Source organism: Falco cherrug, chromosome Z (assembly GCF_023634085.1).
Source record: "Falco cherrug isolate bFalChe1 chromosome Z, bFalChe1.pri, whole genome shotgun sequence".
NCBI lineage: Eukaryota > Metazoa > Chordata > Aves > Falconiformes > Falconidae > Falco > Falco cherrug.
In genome coordinates, this window is record NC_073720.1 from 36,890,922 (window position 1) to 36,911,652 (window position 20,731).

Genomic DNA, 20,731 nt, shown 5'->3' on the forward strand with positions numbered 1-20,731 from the left:
AAAGCACAAGTAAAGTCAGGAAAGGCAGATTTTGATACTACCTCGGCAAAACAAGATTATGTAAACCAAGTCAGAACAGCAAGAGCATGAACAGATGCCACTCCACTCACTTCTCTGTCGGTTTGTCTTGACTCTTGCCTGGTCTTTGCACTAAGCGCGTGCAGCTATTAAATGTTCCTCACAGAATGACACATCCTGGGACATAAGAAACCAGCACATGATAATTCCAAGGGGAGACACCGGATTCACATGCCCAAATCACCTCTGCCCATATTTGCAATGAAAAGCAAATTCTTCACCACAATGTGTTCCAACTAATGGCGAAGATAAGAAATACAGATGAGAAAATTACTTTACGTGCACTGTGGTATTAGAATCATAGAATCATTTAGGTTGGAAATGATTGGTATCACCAAATGCAACATTAATCCAGGACTGCCAAGTCCATCACTAAACCACCGTGTCCCTAAGCACCACATTTATATGTTTTTTAAACACTTGCAGGGATGGTGGTTCTACCACCTCCCTGGGCAGCCTGTTCCAATGCTTGACCACCCTTTCAGTGAAGCATTTTTTCCCAATATCCAGTCTAAACCTCCCCTGGCACAACTTGAGGCCGTTTCCTCTTCTGTCACTTGTTATCTGGGAGAAGAGACCGACACCCACCTGCCTACAACCTCCTTTCAGGTAGTTGTAGAGAGCAATAAGGTCTGCACTGAGCCTCCCCTTCCCCAGGCTAAACAGTCCCAGTTCCCTCAGCTGCTGCTCCTAAGACCTAAGGATCTCCAGATCCTTCACCAGCTTCATTGCCCTTCTCTGGACACGCTCCAGCACCTCTACAGTTTTGATGCTTAGAATATCCAGGAGAAAGATAGCAATTGGCAATCTTTAGCCCATTTAATCCAACAATAACTAACTCTTGATGAACTGAGGTTGATTCACATGAAAAATTATTATTGAGAGAGCCACTATTTCAAAAATTTAGATGAACATGTTCACAGTAAGATTACTCGGAAGGCAGGGCTGCCACAGTTCAACTGAGTGTCAAACATTGCTAGGGGTACCACATGCAGGTCTGCAAATTACTCTGGCAGACCAAGCAACAAGAAGTCAGATGCACAATTTGCAGAATGCTTTGTAAGGCTGAAAAAAGTAATACAGTGTTTACATGCAGTAGTCATTCCTTTCTTGAGAGAACAGGAAATACGGACCTCCCGGTGCACTCAAACATAAGCTTCACTATAGCCTGAAGAGCAGACTTAAGAAGGAAACTAAAGATGGATTGAAGGTCACAAGTTCCCAGTTGACTTAAGAAGACCCACCTTCAAAACCCTGCCAAGAGCAACTATCTGTGCCACCATAACACTGACCCAAGTCGTAATAGAGACAGTCATTTTTGGTAGTTGTTTTCCATCAGAAGGTACTGATGGAAATAATCCATGAAAAGAGGTTGGGTTTTAGGCAACTTAAACTATTTCTGTTTGATTTTAAAAACAGGTGTGTTTTCCTTTTAATTGGTCTTCAAATCTTCCTTTTTTAACACTTTAAGTTTTTAATGTTTTACTTCATGTTCTGGCATTTTACGCTCTCATAATGCTGTATCAATGCTTCTGAAAAAAGTTACATCAGAACATCTTACATCACAAAACCTCTTTTTTCAATCCACTTGCATTACAATTCAGTAAATAGAAGTTTCGAATTAAGGTTAAAAAAAAATACTACATTTTGCACTCCTACCTATGCAATAAGGCACAAAAACACTACTAAAGCATTAAACTGTAAGTCCTCAATAAAATCAGGATTTTCCAACACTAGCACTCCTCACTATTTGAGAAACAATGACTGCAATAAATATTAACTGATCATTAAGCCTGACTTCCAAATCTAAACCTATTAAGCAGCAGGGAAAGGCCTTAGAGATCAGCGTTGAGTAAAGCTGACTCTCCTGGCCAGTATTACCACAGAGATTGTTCCTCCTCCTGCAGAAAATGCAAAATGACATAATCAAATATGTATTCAGTCTGTTCACTTCCTCGCTCCCCCACCCCGCCCTCCTTAATAAAATCCCCATGCTACATAATGGATGTAGCTTTTAAGCAGCGCCCAAGACTATGCTCCCAACTGTTTCCTATACATACTTATAAAATATCTGATCTTTTAAAATAGTAAACTGCCACTTGCAGCGATGACAGGATGACAGGACACTGTTTGATGCAGGCAAGATGTCGATTTATTGTATGCAATCACGAGTTTATATATGTTTTCAGAAGCTGCGTGCCTTAAACAGATTGGTTCTTTAAGCTAAGCATTACATACTAGGCAATCCCTGACTGGTTAGCTACAAACAAAGGACACTTTAAGTAAGTGTTTAGAGTCATCAATTAACAGCAAAGTGTTACCTTACCTTTCCTTGGCACCATCCGTCCCCCACTCCCCTATGCTCTCTCAGGATGACTCATCATGTTAATTGTTGTGTCTATTCACACTCCTTGTCCTCCCAGGGTTCGTGACCTACAAGCTCGAGCACGTTCCCCTCAGCTAACTGATCGCCAGGCATGGTCCTAATTTCCATGCCCGCTCCTGCAGGCACTGACAAAACTTTCAGCCCCAATGACAAGAAATAAAAGAACTTCCCAAAAATTCAAAGGTAGGAATATTGGGTATCAGAACCCTGTGTGTTACGAATACAGACAACAGTGGTGAATCCTGTACTGGGTGAACCTTTCTCTGAGATTGTACATACTCCAAAATTCAAATCAAGCACCTTTGATAAAAATTACTATCAAGAATCTTGGTCATTTGGTCTTTCGATGGCCCTGAACTGCCTGTGAGTCAAACACACCTTCCACCCTGCAGGACAGCATGGAATGTGATAGCAGCACTGCATAAGAAGGAAGCAGAATAGCTGCAGTAAAACTGTTCCAAGGACAAGAGAATCAGACATTTCTCACACAGTTTATGTCATGGCCTTTGATGATCTGTGCAGCACTGTTCCTGCACACACATACTGTTTTCTCTTATATTCTGATGAACCACATTAGCAGCACACGTCTTACTACTCCCTTTCTTTCCCACAGGCTATCTTACTTGCCATCTTCTCGACTTGGAACAGGTGCCAGTTCTGTCCTGTTCTCCATTTCTCTTCACATGCGTATTTTCTATAGCAGCTACAGCATACACACCACCAGTCCTATTTGAATTAAAACTATCCTTCTTCTTGTGATAAACGCAGTCATGATTCATGTCAAAACCAGAATGTACTGTGATCAGTGTAATTGTTGTACCCTGTGTAAATCTGGGACCTGTATCACAGTTGTGGTGAGTGGGCACGTGTGGTTCTCCTTTAAGACAATGTGATGGCTTCCCCTTCCCCTGAGGCAATCGCTGCCTGGAAAAGCCTGCCAAAGGAGACAAAGAAAGCAAAACCATGCCAGAGAAGGCCCACCGAAGGAGACAAAGACCTTGAGATTTGAAAAAAGCGCGCCAAAGGAAAGCCAGTAGGAGGAGAAGGCGTACCCTAACGGCCCGATGGGGAAAGAGCGGGGCGAACATCCGGCGAGAGGAGATTGGTCAAGATCCAGGGATAAAAGACGCTGCTTTTAGGACTCAGGTGTGCGTGTGGTGGAACTAATTGAGTTCTCTGCGCACCCAGAGCTGTTTTTGCTTATTGTTTCTCAACCTAAATTGATTGAACCCAAAATAAATTTGTTTTAATTGTTATCGTTTATAACATTTGGAACTGCCCGTAAGTCAAAAGTTGAACTTCTGCAGGGTGGTGTATACTTTTGTGGCTAGCACCTTAAGTATACGTTTGGTTGGCATTCAATTGCCGTTTGGAGCCTGGCAAGTTCACCTATAGGGCTCGTTTGGTACGGTCTCGCTTATTACGGGTTTCTGACTTATTCAGTGTGGACATTTGACTCCGATTATCATTATTGTGATTTTGGCTATATTCTTGGTAATCTTGCTTTTTACGGTTTCCTGACGTATTGGATGTGAAATTTGACTCCAATTATTGTTATTGTGATTTTGGCTATACTCTTGGTAATAATAGTGGGGTTTTGATGTTGCTGTAGAAAGGTACCTGCGTGCTGCATTTTGTAAGTGTTAAGTGTACTCTGCTAGTGTGAAGCGGGAAAATGGGAGGAAAACAAAGTGGTGGGATTTTAAAGAAAAGCCCTTTAGGATGTGTCTTAAGTCATTGGAAGGATATTGGAGGATCTGCTGGTGGGAATGTGAATAAGAAAACATTAATAAAATATTGTAATCAATGGTGGCCGCTATATAAGCTGGAATGTGAAGAAAAATGGCCTTTTAACGGTACTATAGACTATACTACTTCATTACAGTTAATGCTGTTCCTACGGAGAGAAGCAAAATGGGATGAAGTATTGTACGTCGATATGTTTTTCCCTCTGATGAATCACCCAGAGTGGCAAAAGGGGTGTGGAATTAACCTAGCACCACAAGATCCCTTAATATTGGCAATGGAAAAGGATATGAGGAAGGATGGGGCTGGGAAATTGAAGAGGTGTCGTTCAACATGTAGTATTGGACAAAGATGTTTAAAATTAAGCGGATCAGAGGAAAGAATAGAAGATTTTGTTTCGCCTCTACCTCCTGTGCAGATAGATGGCAGCGTAGGAAAGGAAACGGGAGCTGAAGGAACGAGAGATGTTTTAGATCAAAAGAAATCTACTCCGATAACTGCCCGTACAAGGAGTAAAGCGGGGCCGGTAATTCAAGTCCCTTGGCGGCAAGCTATGGGATCTAACGGGCCTGCCAGGATAAAGGTGCCCTTTACCACAAATGAGTTAGATTCCTGGAAAGAAGCAGTAAAAGGGTATACCGAGATGATCCGGAGACAGTCGCTAAAAGATTTGAGCTAATTGTAAAAAACCTGGATCCGGATTGGAAGGATATAGAAATAACGCTGGCTGCGTTGTCTGAGACAGAAAAACAATTAGTAATTAAAACTGCTCGGACACAAGTACAGATTCAAACAGTAACGGGAGCTTTCTCAGGCATGGTGGAAGTTCACGTGCCTAGAACGGACCCTAATTGAGACTATAATGATAATGATTACCAATTGTTAAAAAGATACCAAGAATGGGTAAGAATTGCTTTGGAAAATGCGGTACCAAAATCGGTTAATTGGTCAAGATTATATACTATAAAACAGGGACAATCTGAGACCCCCACGGAATTTCTTGACCATTTAAGAACAGCCATGCAAAAATACACTACCTTAGATCCCTCATCTGAGGAGGGTAAATCACAGCTGGTTTCCCTATTTCTAGGACAATCCGCCGAGGGTATAAGACGGAAACTTCAGGTATAAGACAGAAAGGACCAGATTTGAGAGATCTGGAAAGACTGGTGGAAGAGGCTTGGAGGGTGTTTAGAAATCGGGAAGGGGATGAAAGACAGAAATTAGGGCAAACTATTGCCGCAGCTACTGTAGCTGCATTGAGGAAACAAGAAGAACCCCTTCGGGTTAGGGGTGGGGAGCTGGGAGACGAGGAGGGCCTCAACAGTCCTTAAGATCAGATCAGTGTGCCTGTTGTAGGGAGATAGGTCATTGGAAAGTAGAGTGTCCGAAATTGAGTGGGACCCGACCCGTGATAGCTAACATTTCTCCTGACCAATGAAGTGGTCCGGGGGAATCCACCCTAGCGGATCCACTGGTTAAAATTAAGCTAGGGAAATTGGAACAGGAAATGGAATTTTTAATAGATACAGGAGCCTCTTATTCAGTGCTGAACCAGAAACTAATACCAGAAGATAAAGACTTTGTGACTGTGATAGCTAAAATCGGACAAAAAACTAATTTGTCATGGCCTCAATCCCTCCCTCTAGCATTACTCAGAATTAGAGTCAAACCTAGAATAAAAGAAAATTTGAGTCCCTTTGAAATTTTATATGGAAGACCATACCAATTTCTATTTAGTGGACAGGATTTAACACAGTTAGGATCAGAATATTTATATACTTATATAACTGAACTTCAGAAACAATTAAATAAAATACATAAATTTGTGCTAGGAACCAGGGCTAGAGGATTGGATCAACCAATCCATCCTTTTAAATCTGAAGATTATGTATATGTAAGGACTTTTTCAGGACAACCCCTAGAGGAGAAATGGAATGGACCATATCGGGTGTTGCTGACGACTCACACTGCTATCAAGATTAGAGAACAAGTCGCTTGGATCCATTATTCAAGAGTGAAGAAAGCCCCGAAAACACAATGGGAAGCCACACCGACGGGACCCCTAAGATTACAACTCTGTCGAGGAGATGGGCAGTGATAGCTGCGGTAACAGGACTATGGCTGGGAAATGTCAAAGCATGGGACCAGAATGTATGTTTGCAATTAACAGGGAGAATTGTACAAAATTTTAATTTGACCTCTTGTTGGATTTGTGCCCAAATGCCTGAAAATGCTGGTCAAGGATTTCCCCTAATAGGTAGTGCTTTCCCAAATGAATCCAAAATACATACAGCTTTCTCGAATATGGATATTTCAGAATATACCCAACTGAAAATTAAGGATTTGGTTTGGTCATTAGATATTGAAAGTCCTTTAAACTCTAGTACAGGTGTTCCTTGTGTCCAGAGATGCCCCCTGAATAGCACCGAACCTGAAACAGGAGGGAATGCGGCTGATAAAAAGGTGTGGGAAAACAATTTTCATAGGAAGGTACCCTAATTGTACCTCCTACTGGAAGCATGGAGGTGCAAATCTTTGGAATATAAATCAAACCAGGAGAACAAATAAAGTCACCCCTAAAGGTGGGAATGGGATGGTACTGGTTATGTGGAGAAAAGGCTCGAAAAGCTCTACCACTGTGTTGGCAAGGTGAGTGTGCCGTGGGACCTGCTTTTCCACACATCTCTATAACTTACAATTTGACACAAGGACTCATTAGATCATATATGAAAAGATTCAAACGACGGACCAACCCTATTGTGGAAAGACCCACGGGGTTTCATAGCTTTGCCCGTTGGTTTTTACCATGGTTAGGAGTAAATGAGTTAGAAAAAGCATTAGTGAACCTCTCTGCTACCATGGAAATTGCCATGAATTATACTATTGATGCCATACAGGCACAACAAGACGAAATCAAAAGCATTTCAAAAATAACTCTACAAAATAGGCTGGCACTTGATATGTTGTTTAGCAAAGAAGGAGGAGTGTGCACAATAATAAATGCAAGTTGTTGCACATATATGGACAATGACCAGAGAATACCTTTAGACTTGGAGGAAATTTGGAAACAAACCAGAGTACTACACGAGATTACAAAAGATGATCTTTCTTGGGGATTTGAAGAAATATGGAACAAGTTGACTTCTTGGTTACCTAACCTTCAATGGTTAAAACAGATTTTTGTTGTATTAATCATTTCTATAATATTTGGAATATTTGTATGTGTATTATTTAGATGCATGCTTTGGTGTTTGAATGCAAGTAGATATATATGATGCAAAGGAATTTGCATGTACCTAGAAAAGGGGGGAATGATATTGTATGAATTCACTGTAGGATAGAATAATGACAACCTCAATGTGTATTGTGTTTGTCAACATCTTGTAATGCTATCCTGTTATCCGCCGGCACCTTGTGAGGCTGTCGACATCCTGTTATCTGTCGGCATCCATCCCCTGTGTGTTGTGTCTGCTGACACCTTGTGAGGCTGTGGACATCCTGTTACCTGTTGGCATCTTAACACCCAAGGAGGAAAGACAGATAGCAAGAGCTGATTGAAAACAGCCAGCTCAGCATTTTCTGGCAAAAGGTGAAAAGTACACCTTGAGGAAGACCTACGGCCTTCCTCCCAAAGACCACCGCCCACGTCCCGAGGACCCCTCCCCACAATTCATGGAAGAATTTGCACAAGCACAAAAGACTGATAAGCTAATTAACGTACGAAGCGAGGGTAGGCGTTAATTGAATAGTCATTGGTTTATGGTATAAATATAAGACAGTTACTTTGGACACGCACATTAGGCAAAAGGATCCCCCCTGCATCCAGCACTGCCAATAAAGGATACTTAGTCACAAAGAAATTTTGACTTCGTTCTTTAAATCAATCCAAAAAGGAAAAAGCTCTCCTCTTAGAGATGTAATAAACCTACATACAAAAAATCAGAAGCCTCCCTGCCAATCGTTTATTCATATGACTAAAACAAGTAGTACATGGTCAAATAGGCAGAATGAGGGAAAAATGCTTCCTGTTTTAAAGCTTCTTAAATGCTCTGTAATTTTTCATATACAACTTATGTGAGCAACTGCAGCCCTAAAGAGCAGTGCAGCCTTCTAGCCAAGTAACTCCAAGCTGCTTGCCCTAGCCTCTTTTACATACCCACGGGAGACAAATGCACTTCTTCAAGGATGGAATTACTTGCAAAGGCACAGGCGATACCGGAGACATGTTCGGTAAGAAAATGTTATGGTTCTGCTCTTTCCCAGCAGACGCTCTAGAGAAAAAAAAAAAAAAACTAAACTAAAAAAAAACCCAAAACCTAAAAAAAATTCTTCAGAAGCAGCCTCTGGAGTCAATTATGTCAAAAGACCTAGGAACTTCCAGAAGCAGTGACAGTGCACACAACACTGATACTGTTGGCATTAACCATCCCAACAAGCTGGCTCCTTCCCTGGGGCAGGATGCCCAGGTTCCTCTGGTGGCATCTCAATCAGAGCTCTGCAGCCCTGCTTTTAAGCTTCTTCTGACCAGGGCATGAAAGCCCTGACAGTCACCTGGGAAACCTTTGTGATGTCACCAGCACCAAGCTCTAGAGCACAAGTCTGCAAGGAACATGGCTGGGCCTGCTCCAGACAGATGGTAGCTAAGGGCAGACCTTGCAATGCTCTAGCTGTTTGACCATGATTAGATCAACATGTAAATGGCCTACTAAGAAGCACTTCCCTCTTAGCTGTTAACATGTTAGCAGCCACATTATAGCTTCCACAACCAGCCACATAAATCTCTTCTCACAAAGCTTGTCGAATTCTCCTTTATAAGGAATACGTCAAATACAGGCAGAGGCCCTTCTTAAAACCTATTTGCAACTGTTTTGGAAGGAAGGAGGAAGATACTCAAGAACAGAAAAACAACTTTACACAGCAGTGCTTCTAAAATTCTGTAAGCACATCAGGTTAAGGGCCAATACTTTTACAATATGAAGTTTATCTGCTGGAACCTCAATTTTTACATTCCCACCCCACCGCAAGCTGTATTATCAGTTAGTTACATCACAATGTCATAGATGTATACTAATATGTTGAAATAAAGTGGCATTAACATTACCACAAGTTGTAAAATCATAAAATTTTAGTGTAAAATGTATTCAGTAATAAGGCTCAAGAAATAGGCACATGTCCCGATCCAACATTGGAAGTTGATATCGGGGACAGTTCTTAAACAATCCCAAGGGCGAGATTAAGGCACAAACGAGGCCAGATGATGTACAACAACTGATACTTGCAATAGGACAGAGAGGAAGAGAAAGTCAAAATCCGTAAGCGAGAGAACGGGAGAGGCGCATCTATCCACCACCAATAGGACTCTGTTGGGGTCTGCAGCGGGTCTGCAGATAAGTTAGTTGACCTCAAAGACTTAGCCATGTGCCTTTAAGACAGCCACAGATTGTCAGGTATGTAAACAGAATGTGAAGAATCAGAACTTAGAACCGCAGCATACAGGCACCTACAGCAACAGCAAATAACAAGCAAGAAGGACACAAAAACTTATCAGGGTCTAACACCTGCACCGTCTAAGACATATAAATAGTTTGTATAAACAATAAAGGCCATTTTTTGTCCGAACCCAGCCACGCAGACATAGTGTTTAAGTCCACCTTGACTTGCGTCACCACAGGACTCCAGCGATGTTTTGTCTCGGCGCGATTGTCCAAGTCCCAGACTCCGTGGAGGTGAGTGAGCGAGCGGGTGGAGCAGGTGGAGTCAGCGAAGCCCGTGGAGTCCTCCAAGTCGCTGAGTGTCACGACGGAGGGGACACAGTCACTCAATACGAGTGATCAGCAGACTTCGTTTATTGTGCCTTACAGTCACCTTTTATGCCTTGTTATAATTAGCTCATACATTTTACAAAAGTTAAGCTCATTATTGGTTAGTTGCCTAAATACCAAGCCCGCCCCTAGTATCTCTTCTGTAGTTATCTGTTCCCACCTGCAACATTCTTTTCCCACCGCAACCTTCCTGTTACTGTGTAACAAGAACAGCCAAGGATAGTGTATTTTTGCTTTACTTCAGGTAAGCTGAGAGCGATGTGCATTTTTGTCCAGCCAGCTGGACTATGTCTATGTGACCCTTTTCAGCTAGCCAGTTATCCACAGCCGAGCACAGGAGCGAGCGGAGCCCCAGCAGTTATAGGTTTCAGTCCACACCATTTCCCCGAAACACCGCCCAGTTCTCTGAAATAGTTTAGCTCGCACCATTTTCGCCCACACACCCAGGTGTTACTGTGCTGGCTCCCCAGCGCCGGTTCTGCCGGCTGCGTGTCTCCGGTGGCAGCCATCCCATCTGAGGCTCTTTCTCGCCAACAACAGGATGCTGTGGTCACAAAGTAGGTAAACAAAGTCCCTTCTGCTCGGCAACAGGAAAATAACGGACGTGAAACAGTGATGTTGAGACAATTTTATTTTCTGTCCTTACACAGCACTTCAGAAAGAAAGCAGCCTCTATCAACAAGTAGAAATTATGTCAATATTCATCAGAAGTCTCAATAAGAGAAGAAGCTAATGAATGTAGAGCACCAAGTAAAATTTGATTTATTCACGTTTTGTCTTTTGGGGTTTTTGTGTTTTTTTTGGGTTTTGGTTGTTTTTCTTTTTCACAGGAGAGGGAATTAGGGGCAAGATAGACACTGAAGACTTCACTATTTCTCATTTGAGCCACTTTTTCCCAGTTTCTAGGAATATGTCACCTACTCAACATCTGCTATTTTAGAAAATATACTTATCAAGTATAGTTCTGTACATAAATGATGGACTGTGCATAAAATGTTACTATGGATGACATGAAATTGGAAGAAACAGAGTAACCAACTGACACTGTTAAAGAAACTGGAATACAGTCTCCGCAAAAAATAAAAAGAAGTGCAGCCTCTCCATCTAGGCAGTCCTTGGTGAATATGCTACACACTCAAGTGAACCGTAATTGTGCTATTACAGTTAAGCCTCTGCCACACAAATTCTATTCTGATGATGGTTCCTCCATGCTCAGCTTCCCATTCAACTGCTCTTTATCTGAAAAAAAAAAAAAAAGTATGTTAGTTAGCACTGAGTAATACTCAATTAATTGACTGAAATACTGCTTCAAAAGTGTCTGATGTATGTTAAGAAAAGCATGTAAGAAACAGTACTTCCAATCTTCCTAACTATTTCAAGTAAGGTAAAATCATCCGCTATCAGTACCGTTTCAAATTTCAAATTCAGAAAAAGCTAAACTGTGGCAAGCCTTGTCACAATGCAAAAATCTCACTAGTCCTTCAGACTAGCTTGTTGTGCTAACTAAATACCATCTGTTTTGGTGAAGTCTTCCATATAACCATCACTGGCTAATTTTTATTAATACATTTCAAAAACTGACCTTCACATGTAACTAAACACTTCACTCACTACAGCTTCAAGTTGACACTTCTGTGGAGATGGGGTGAGGGGGCAGGCAGGCCAGACTGCAGGGTACTTCATACTAAAAGGCTTATTAATAAAATATTACAGACTATTAACACCTGATAGAACGCCAACTACCAACAACACATTTCTAAATACCCAACATTGTTCAGAGTAAACACATTACTTCAAACTAACTTTCTGAAATCTCAAAACTTAAATTCAGATTACTCCATTACTAACCACCTTAAGGCTTTTTTTTTTACATAGCTGCAGATTATCTGCAAAAAGTCAGATAAGCATCTTCCTGCTTTCAAAATGCGGACACAACTAAAGGAAGCATGTTTCTGTTCTTTTTATGTCTCATCCTCTCATCTTTAAATGAGTATGAGGATTAAAGTTATGAGAGGTGATAAAATCACACCACGATTCTACTGAAAGTATTACTCACTTCACCATGATTTCTAAGTATAATAACTGCACAAGTTCCATGCTTTCAGGGTGTACCTCATTGGGCAGTCACTGCTAAAACTTAGTGCCACTGATTACTATCTAGCAGAAAAAAATAGCTTTTGACATACGTAGATTACAAGGAGAATTTTATGATATAATTGGTAAACTGTTCTCTGAACTTAATGACCATTTATTTAAAAATACACAAAAAACTTTAAAATAGTTTTCCCTAACCTCTTCTGCCAGTTCTTCTGTGAATTTCTTAAGAGGGTCTTCTTTTTTGACAGGAGATTCTCTCTGGGTAACACGATCATCTGCATTCTGCCATGTTTCTGAAATGGCAGATTCATCCCTTTCATCTTTTAAGATCTCTGGAGGCACAGGCTCTTCCTTCCCCTTCAGAGTTTCAGTATGCAAGTTCTGGAGGAATCACAGGAATTCTTAGAAATTTCAAACTCAAGTGTCAGAATAGCGGCATGAATACACCGCTGTACAAATTCTGAACAGCAATGGCCTGACTAGTTAATAAAAATATTTCAGTCTTGAACTCTAACTAAACACAAAATATTTTTACAATCCTATTTTAAGTAGCACATAAGTAGTGGCTACAACAGTGTGTTGCACAGAAAACAGGTGACTCATCTGCAACTACCTTGCACACGCTACGCTACAGTGAACAACTGTGCAATGGACAACTGTATCTCCAAGCTGCTATTAGGCCATGCTATAGCCCTTAAGTTCACATACAACTTAAAGAAACATCAAATTCTGATCACTGCTCAACAAAAAGACTGTTTCAGCAAGCAGGGAATCAGCGAGACACTGTATGCTGTACTGGAAATCAGGTGCAAGTGCACCTACTTCCTACTGTCCTTTCCTAAAGCTTAATAAAGTCCCTGACAGTTAGCTTTTGCAGTTTTACAGGACTGACCCAGATGCATACAAATAGTACTTTATAAAACAAACAAACAAACCAACCACACGCCTCCCCCTCCAAATACTAAGTCTAGGCTTCAATCAGTGTAAAATGCAAATCTAAGTTTAACTTCCTTGACAGGTAGGAAATTACTGAAGAGTAACCTTTCCAATTAACAGGTCTCTGTTTTCAGATGCTTCTGACAACTCCAAAGGCACTGAAGAGATCCCTGGGCGGCTGGGGGAGTGGAAAAAAAATTTAGACACAAAGTAAACAAGTAGCATGCAAGTCTTAGTAGAAGGCCATTACATATTGTGCGCCCCGTATCTGTCCGTTACGATTTGTCTCAATTCATCCCGGTCATCAGAAGGCAATTTTACTATAGGGAGAACATGTGACAATTAGAGCAGATTTAGCCCTAGCTGTGTATCAGCCTCCCAAAATGAATGAATTCTGAAACTTTTTCCTTGATTATCCAACAGAAAAAGATGGGATTTTGTGACACATTTTTTAAACACCTCTTCTGTATTCTGCAATCAAAGGTAAGTGAAAAGTCTTCTGCAGATTTGATAATGTTCTTTTCCCTAGATACCCTTCCATTGAATGGCCTCTGGCATCCACAGATCTGTTCCTACATGAACTCACTGATATTTAACCTGGCTACCAAAAACCTCAGCCTTACCACTTCTGAGGAGCATAGTGATAATTGTATAGCTCTCCAAAATGTAAGATGCAGCCCGCACCTGTAGGATAGAACGTTAATATTTGCTGCTACCCGTCTTTAGAATCAAAAGCACACAAAAATCCATGCTGTATTAAGTCACTGGAGAAATCCAGGCTTTCATTGTTAACCCCTTCGACAACTGTTGAGACTCACATGCAACTACACCTACTGATGTTCTATTACAGGACAGCTTTCCTTTGCTAACTCCTTTTCTCTCCTAGTAGGCAACTTTCAAGTATCTGTAGGAGTCTTATTATGGTATGCAATGTTATTCGAGAAGTCATGAAACCTTCCTGGCCTAAGTAAATGACAAACAAGCCAAAAGGTTTTAAAATACCATTGGGTTGCATTCTGTTCTTTGCTGGAACTGCAGTAAAAGAAATTACAGAACAAAGTTATTTTAGAAGATTCATGCGAAAAGCATTGTTGCAAAGGTTTAGCACCGTAGTTCTGCTTGCAAGTCACATTTATTCGTCTCAGTTTGGGTTTAGTTCTTTGGGGTTTTTTAAACACAAAAGAAGGGCTCTTGTCAACGTCTGTCCTTTTATTCTCAGGTTATCCTGAACATATATGCCTACCTCGATCCAATCTGAGAAACAGAATTCTGTTTTCTCCACCCACCTCTTAAAGCTAGAAAGAATGTAGTTAAAAGTGAGACAAAAACCTTGCAATGTGGCTGCTGCACATCCTGTTCAGCACCAGCTGATCAATCAGTCAACAGCTGCAGAAAGCGACGGTTACTTTAGAACCATCTTGCTAAATCAGGTGGATGTGACATGTAAGGAGTGGGCTACTGAAATATTCCACTAAGGATCAAGAGGTGCAATATATTCAACTCCACCAAGTATATTTCTAATTTTTCCCACTGCTTTTTCATCAATTTCTCATTAACGTCATACCATGTTGCTGGTGCTGCTGACTCATCTATCGTAGTTCCCAATGCCCCGTCATCCTTCTCAGAACGTCTTTCAGCAACAGAGTCACAAACATCTAGAAAAGCAAGTCAAGAGTGTTACTACTGCTTCCACTTTTTTTGCTGCGGCTTACCAGGTGACACAAGCGACTCAGACCACTTTTGTAGACTATTCACAGGATGGACTTTACAAATAACTTCAAGAAAAAGAAATTAATACCTAGCAGGACAGTGTAATCAATCCTTTTGCGCAGGTACCACCTGCAGCCACAGAGGCTACCAGCAGCCAGCACCTATTTCTGTTGCTCCTAAACGCATGTTTGAAAGGCATGATCCTATCTGCTGCTCTGCATCTATCAATCAATCATGAAACAAAAATGTGTTCCCCTCTCCTCGCAACTACAATCCCAGCCACGTGTCATCATCATCCCCTCCTCTTCACATACACATCACTTGTGTGGTGCATCAATTCCACAATGGAAAATTCTACCTACATTATCCCACCATCTTCATCTGCATTTATCAATAAATACCTCTGCAGATATACTCATCTCTCTGACCAGCGCTGCCTCAGTACAGGCAAGGCAAAGCACACTGTAAGGAAATGCTTTTCGCATTATCACAGGTATACATAGCTTGGCTCAGGGCTCTAGAACAATCAATACCAATTTTGGCACATCACTGGGATAAAGAGCCAAAGTTTAACCTCAGCAGTTCCATACTAACCCTAAGTTTCAGCTTCTGCAAAAATAAAAGGCATTTCCTTTTGTATTTACCTCAACACCACCTCTAAATTCCAAACTCACTTCAAGAAGTTAGGTGAGGTTAAAGCTCATTTTTTTTAAAGCTCACCACGTTAACAGGCAGAACGTTAGTTTTCTTAGTGGCTCAATTCTCAGATCAAGCATCTTAACAATAACGTAGAGAATGCCACAGACACCAATTTGTCTCAAGCTTTCTGATATTACCAGAAGCTCACAGCATTACTCACATGTTTCTGTTGGTTTTATGTCTCATCGTCTCATCTTGCATAAGGAATAAGCATACAAATAATCTGTCTCCCTACACTTCCACAGCAGGCTTCAGCTATGCAGAGCAGGTTATTTATTTTTATTTTTATATATATATTTATATTTATATATTTATATATGTATACCCAGTGGCAGAATAGACAAAATCTTGTTGCTCAAGTACGGGGACACTTACCCTTCCATCTACGTACTACGTCTGATGGGATTTTGTGTACCATTGATGCCATTTCCTCCAGACGTTGACAGGATACCAGTAAAGATGACAGAGAATTTTTTTTTTCATTAAGAGATTCTGGTGATGGAGTCTTGGTAAATTCTTCATCCAAACAAAAGTGTTTTGGAGAGCCGCACGATTCATATCTGTTTTCTGTTGCAAGAATTACAGTTTCACCTCCATTATGTGTTTGGTGCAGCTTCTCTTCACTTCCAGATGGAGTCTCTTCCAGCACTTCATAGATGCTGGACACGGACTGTAGATCTAGCTTCGGTGTTTCAGCATTTCCATGATTTTCTGAACCACCTGTTATGTATGTGCTGTCTGTTATACCAAAATCAGACTGTGAGCTTGCACTTAGGTTGAGACCTGCACTATAAAGTTCTGGAAGCGTCTCCTCAAGTATTCCCATGTGGGCAGATTCACAACTCATAGAAACTAAAAAGGGTTTAGTGTGCATCACACGCACTGAGGAACTCTGGCAGTGGTCTGAAAGTAGAACATTTGTTCTGCTGTTGTGTTCTGAACCAGTATCTTCAGTATTCATGCTCCTCTTTATATATTGAGAAGTATGTTCCTTTGGATCTTCTACAGAACTTTTGTTCAAAACAGTACATTTTAATTCTTGTGCTTCAGTTCTCTCACCACTCTCTTGCATTCCCGATGTTTCTGAAACTGGAGATTCAACGTGATCTCCGCTCACCTGCTTGTAAGGTCTGCATTCCATAGAACTTAATGGGGACTTGCTTTCTGACAAGGGAGGATCGAAGTCAGGTACAGGAGATGCAGGGACAGAGCACACAAATCTAGAGTCTGTTGCCTTCTGCATTGTAAGTCTAGCATCCACTGGCACTTCTATCATTACTTCAGTTTCGGCCAGCTCTACGTCTGATGAGCCCTCAGTCTCAGTAGCTTTTCTCCATGAGCTTCTAATTTCATTAACTAAACGGAAAACCAAGGTAAAATTTTAGTACTTTCATACTCTCAAATCAATCTGTTTTTCTTCTGTCCCTTCAGTAACATAAGTAATCCAAGAAGAAAAATGTAGAGCTGCTTTATATGGTTTACGCTTTATTTTCTTCCTCAACACAAAGGGGATACTACTACACAGGAAATAACATCAACGTTAAATCAAATTCACAGTATTCACATCTTATTAGGCCTACATCTTATTAGGCCTTCTATGCTGTGTTACAGAGAGAGCCATTAGGATAACCTCCAGCTTCACTGAAATGACGACCTTGTCTTGTGTGGTGTGTACAATGTCAATGAACTAATCACACTTCTAATTAATGAGTATTGCAAAAACAAAGTTGTAGAACTTACATAGATTTTCTGGAGTTCGGGGAATTTCTTTCCTTGTTAAAAATGGGTTCCATGCCAGTAGGCTAATGAGATCTTCCATTGTCATTCCTTTTTCTTCACCACTCTGAGGCGACTCAGATACCACTGCTTTTGCAACCTGCAGGATGTTAGAGAAGGGCAACTCCTGAGAAAGCAAAATTATAACCTCTTTATTTCTGACAGTTATGGCTTGAAATAAATCCCATTCTCCAAATGATCTGAAGAGTCTGGAATTTCCTGACTCTTCTTCTATCATTTACTACCTAGGCTCACAATGACCACAGTGTCCTACAAACACAAAATGATGACTGGGGACTGAAACAAGACTTCAATTCCAAGTTCTCTTATCATCTTTAAAATGAGAAAACGTCCTCATATAGAATATATTCTAAGACACTAGTCAAGAACTGAATAAGCACGAAGACTAGAGCTGTATTTACGTAAGTAACACGTATTAGGATATGAAAAATAACTCCACCATTTCAGCGAAAAAGGCAATTTACCTTCCAAATCAAGCTGTGGCACATTTTACAGTAACCCTTGCCAAGAAATTCTTCAGTTATATCTTAAATAAAATACCTAAATGACAAAATACTTAGATTCCTGTTTAAAATTTCCCAGCCCCTGTTAAATATTTAACCTGCGTAACTTCAGAAACTAAAAGGACTGCTGAATTCTTCATATATGCAGCAGTTCATGGATTAAAGTATGAGAGGTGATAAAATCACACCACGATTCTACTGAAAGTATTACTCACTTCACCATGATTTCTAAGTATAATAACTGCACAAGTTCCATGCTTTCAGGGTGTACCTCATTGGGCAGTCACTGCTAAAACTTAGTGCCACTGATTACTATCTAGCAGAAAAAAATAGCTTTTGACATACGTAGATTACAAGGAGAATTTTATGATATAATTGGTAAACTGTTCTCTGAACTTAATGACCATTTATTTAAAAATACACAAAAAACTTTAAAATAGTTTTCCCTAACCTCTTCTGCCAGTTCTTCTGTGAATTTCTTAAGAGGGTCTTCTTTTTTGACAGGAGATTCTCTCTGGGTAACACGATCATCTGCATTCTGCCATGTTTCTGAAATGGCAGATTCATCCCTTTCATCTTTTAAGATCTCTGGAGGCACAGGCTCTTCCTTCCCCTTCAGAGTTTCAGTATGCAAGTTCTGGAGGAATCACAGGAATTCTTAGAAATTTCAAACTCAAGTGTCAGAATAGCGGCATGAATACACCGCTGTACAAATTCTGAACAGCAATGGCCTGACTAGTTAATAAAAATATTTCAGTCTTGAACTCTAACTAAACACAAAATATTTTTACAATCCTATTTTAAGTAGCACATAAGTAGTGGCTACAACAGTGTGTTGCACAGAAAACAGGTGACTCATCTGCAACTACCTTGCACACGCTACGCTACAGTGAACAACTGTGCAATGGACAACTGTATCTCCAAGCTGCTATTAGGCCATGCTATAGCCCTTAAGTTCACATACAACTTAAAGAAACATCAAATTCTGATCACTGCTCAACAAAAAGACTGTTTCAGCAAGCAGGGAATCAGCGAGACACTGTATGCTGTACTGGAAATCAGGTGCAAGTGCACCTACTTCCTACTGTCCTTTCCTAAAGCTTAATAAAGTCCCTGACAGTTAGCTTTTGCAGTTTTACAGGACTGACCCAGATGCATACAAATAGTACTTTATAAAACAAACAAACAAACCAACCACACGCCTCCCCCTCCAAATACTAAGTCTAGGCTTCAATCAGTGTAAAATGCAAATCTAAGTTTAACTTCCTTGACAGGTAGGAAATTACTGAAGAGTAACCTTTCCAATTAACAGGTCTCTGTTTTCAGATGCTTCTGACAACTCCAAAGGCACTGAAGAGATCCCTGGGCGGCTGGGGGAGTGGAAAAAAAATTTAGACACAAAGTAAACAAGTAGCATGCAAGTCTTAGTAGAAGGCCATTACATATTGTGCGCCCCGTATCTGTCCGTTACGATTTGTCTCAATTCATCCCGGTCATCAGAAGGCAATTTTACTATAGGGAGAACATGTGACAATTAGAGCAGATTTAGCCCTAGCTGTGTATCAGCCTCCCAAAATGAATGAATTCTGAAACTTTTTCCTTGATTATCCAACAGAAAAAGATGGGATTTTGTGACACATTTTTTAAACACCTCTTCTGTATTCTGCAATCAAAGGTAAGTGAAAAGTCTTCTGCAGATTTGATAATGTTCTTTTCCCTAGATACCCTTCCATTGAATGGCCTCTGGCATCCACAGATCTGTTCCTACATGAACTCACTGATATTTAACCTGGCTACCAAAAACCTCAGCCTTACCACTTCTGAGGAGCATAGTGATAATTGTATAGCTCTCCAAAATGTAAGATGCAGCCCGCACCTGTAGGATAGAACGTTAATATTTGCTGCTACCCGTCTTTAGAATCAAAAGCACACAAAAATCCATGCTGTATTAAGTCACTGGAGAAATCCAGGCTTTCATTGTTAACCCCTTCGACAACTGTTGAGACTCACATGCAACTACACCTACTGATGTTCTATTACAGGACAGCTTTCCTTTGCTAACTCCTTTTCTCTCCTAGTAGGCAACTTTCAAGTATCTGTAGGAGTCTTATTATGGTATGCAATGTTATTCGAGAAGTCATGAAACCTTCCTGGCCTAAGTAAATGACAAACAAGCCAAAAGGTTTTAAAATACCATTGGGTTGCATTCTGTTCTTTGCTGGAACTGCAGTAAAAGAAATTACAGAACAAAGTTATTTTAGAAGATTCATGCGAAAAGCATTGTTGCAAAGGTTTAGCACCGTAGTTCTGCTTGCAAGTCACATTTATTCGTCTCAGTTTGGGTTTAGTTCTTTGGGGTTTTTTAAACACAAAAGAAGGGCTCTTGTCAACGTCTGTCCTTTTATTCTCAGGTTATCCTGAACATATATGCCTACCTCGATCCAATCTGAGAAACAGAATTCTGTTTTCTCCACCCACCTCTTAAAGCTAGAAAGAATGTAGTTAAAAGTGAGACAAAAACCTTGCAATGTGGCTGCTGCACATCCTGTTCAGCACCAGCTGATCAATCAGTCAACAGCTGCAGAAAGCGACGGTTACTTTAGAACCATCTTGCTAAATCAGGTGGATGTGACATGTAAGGAGTGGGCTACTGAAATATTCCACTAAGGATCAAGAGGTGCAATATATTCAACTCCACCAAGTATATTTCTAATTTTTCCCACTGCTTTTTCATCAATTTCTCATTAACGTCATACCATGTTGCTGGTGCTGCTGACTCATCTATCGTAGTTCCCAATGCCCCGTCATCCTTCTCAGAACGTCTTTCAGCAACAGAGTCACAAACATCTAGAAAAGCAAGTCAAGAGTGTTACTACTGCTTCCACTTTTTTTGCTGCGGCTTACCAGGTGACACAAGCGACTCAGACCACTTTTGTAGACTATTCACAGGATGG

The 20,731-nt window shown here is 40.7% G+C and overlaps 1 protein-coding gene and 2 non-coding genes across 14 annotated transcripts in view; all 3 read right to left on the bottom strand.

The window, feature by feature from the left end:
• Nucleotides 1–10,651: 10,651 nt before the first annotated feature.
• The window catches only part of HAUS6 (HAUS augmin like complex subunit 6), a 40,068-nt gene continuing 29,988 nt past the window's right edge, over nucleotides 10,652–20,731 (bottom strand). For 7 of the 12 annotated variants that reach the window (XM_055699845.1, XM_055699842.1, XM_055699836.1 and 4 more), the window contains 9 exons: nucleotides 20,534–20,624; nucleotides 19,075–19,147; nucleotides 18,229–18,414; nucleotides 17,218–17,380; nucleotides 15,853–16,833; nucleotides 14,633–14,723; nucleotides 13,174–13,246; nucleotides 12,328–12,513; nucleotides 10,652–11,274 (listed from right to left, as the gene is read on the bottom strand). In XM_055699845.1, the coding sequence (XP_055555820.1) occupies nucleotides 11,260–11,274; nucleotides 12,328–12,513; nucleotides 13,174–13,246; nucleotides 14,633–14,723; nucleotides 15,853–16,833; nucleotides 17,218–17,380; nucleotides 18,229–18,414; nucleotides 19,075–19,147; nucleotides 20,534–20,624 (1,859 nt within the window). In that variant the 3' untranslated portion in view covers nucleotides 10,652–11,259. Of the gene's footprint in view, nucleotides 11,275–11,617; nucleotides 11,668–12,327; nucleotides 12,514–13,173; nucleotides 13,247–14,632; nucleotides 14,724–15,852; nucleotides 16,834–17,217; nucleotides 17,381–18,228; nucleotides 18,415–19,074; nucleotides 19,148–20,533; nucleotides 20,625–20,731 lie in introns of all 12 variants that reach the window. The other 5 variants (XM_055699839.1, XM_055699838.1, XM_055699840.1 and 2 more) reach the window with 5 other exon arrangements.
• LOC114018116 (small Cajal body-specific RNA 8) lies at nucleotides 13,320–13,449 on the bottom strand. Its single transcript, XR_003563546.1, has one exon. It is a non-coding gene; the product is annotated as a small Cajal body-specific RNA 8 (non-coding RNA).
• Nucleotides 19,221–19,350, bottom strand: LOC114016346 (small Cajal body-specific RNA 8). The gene has a single exon (XR_003560756.1). It is a non-coding gene; the product is annotated as a small Cajal body-specific RNA 8 (non-coding RNA).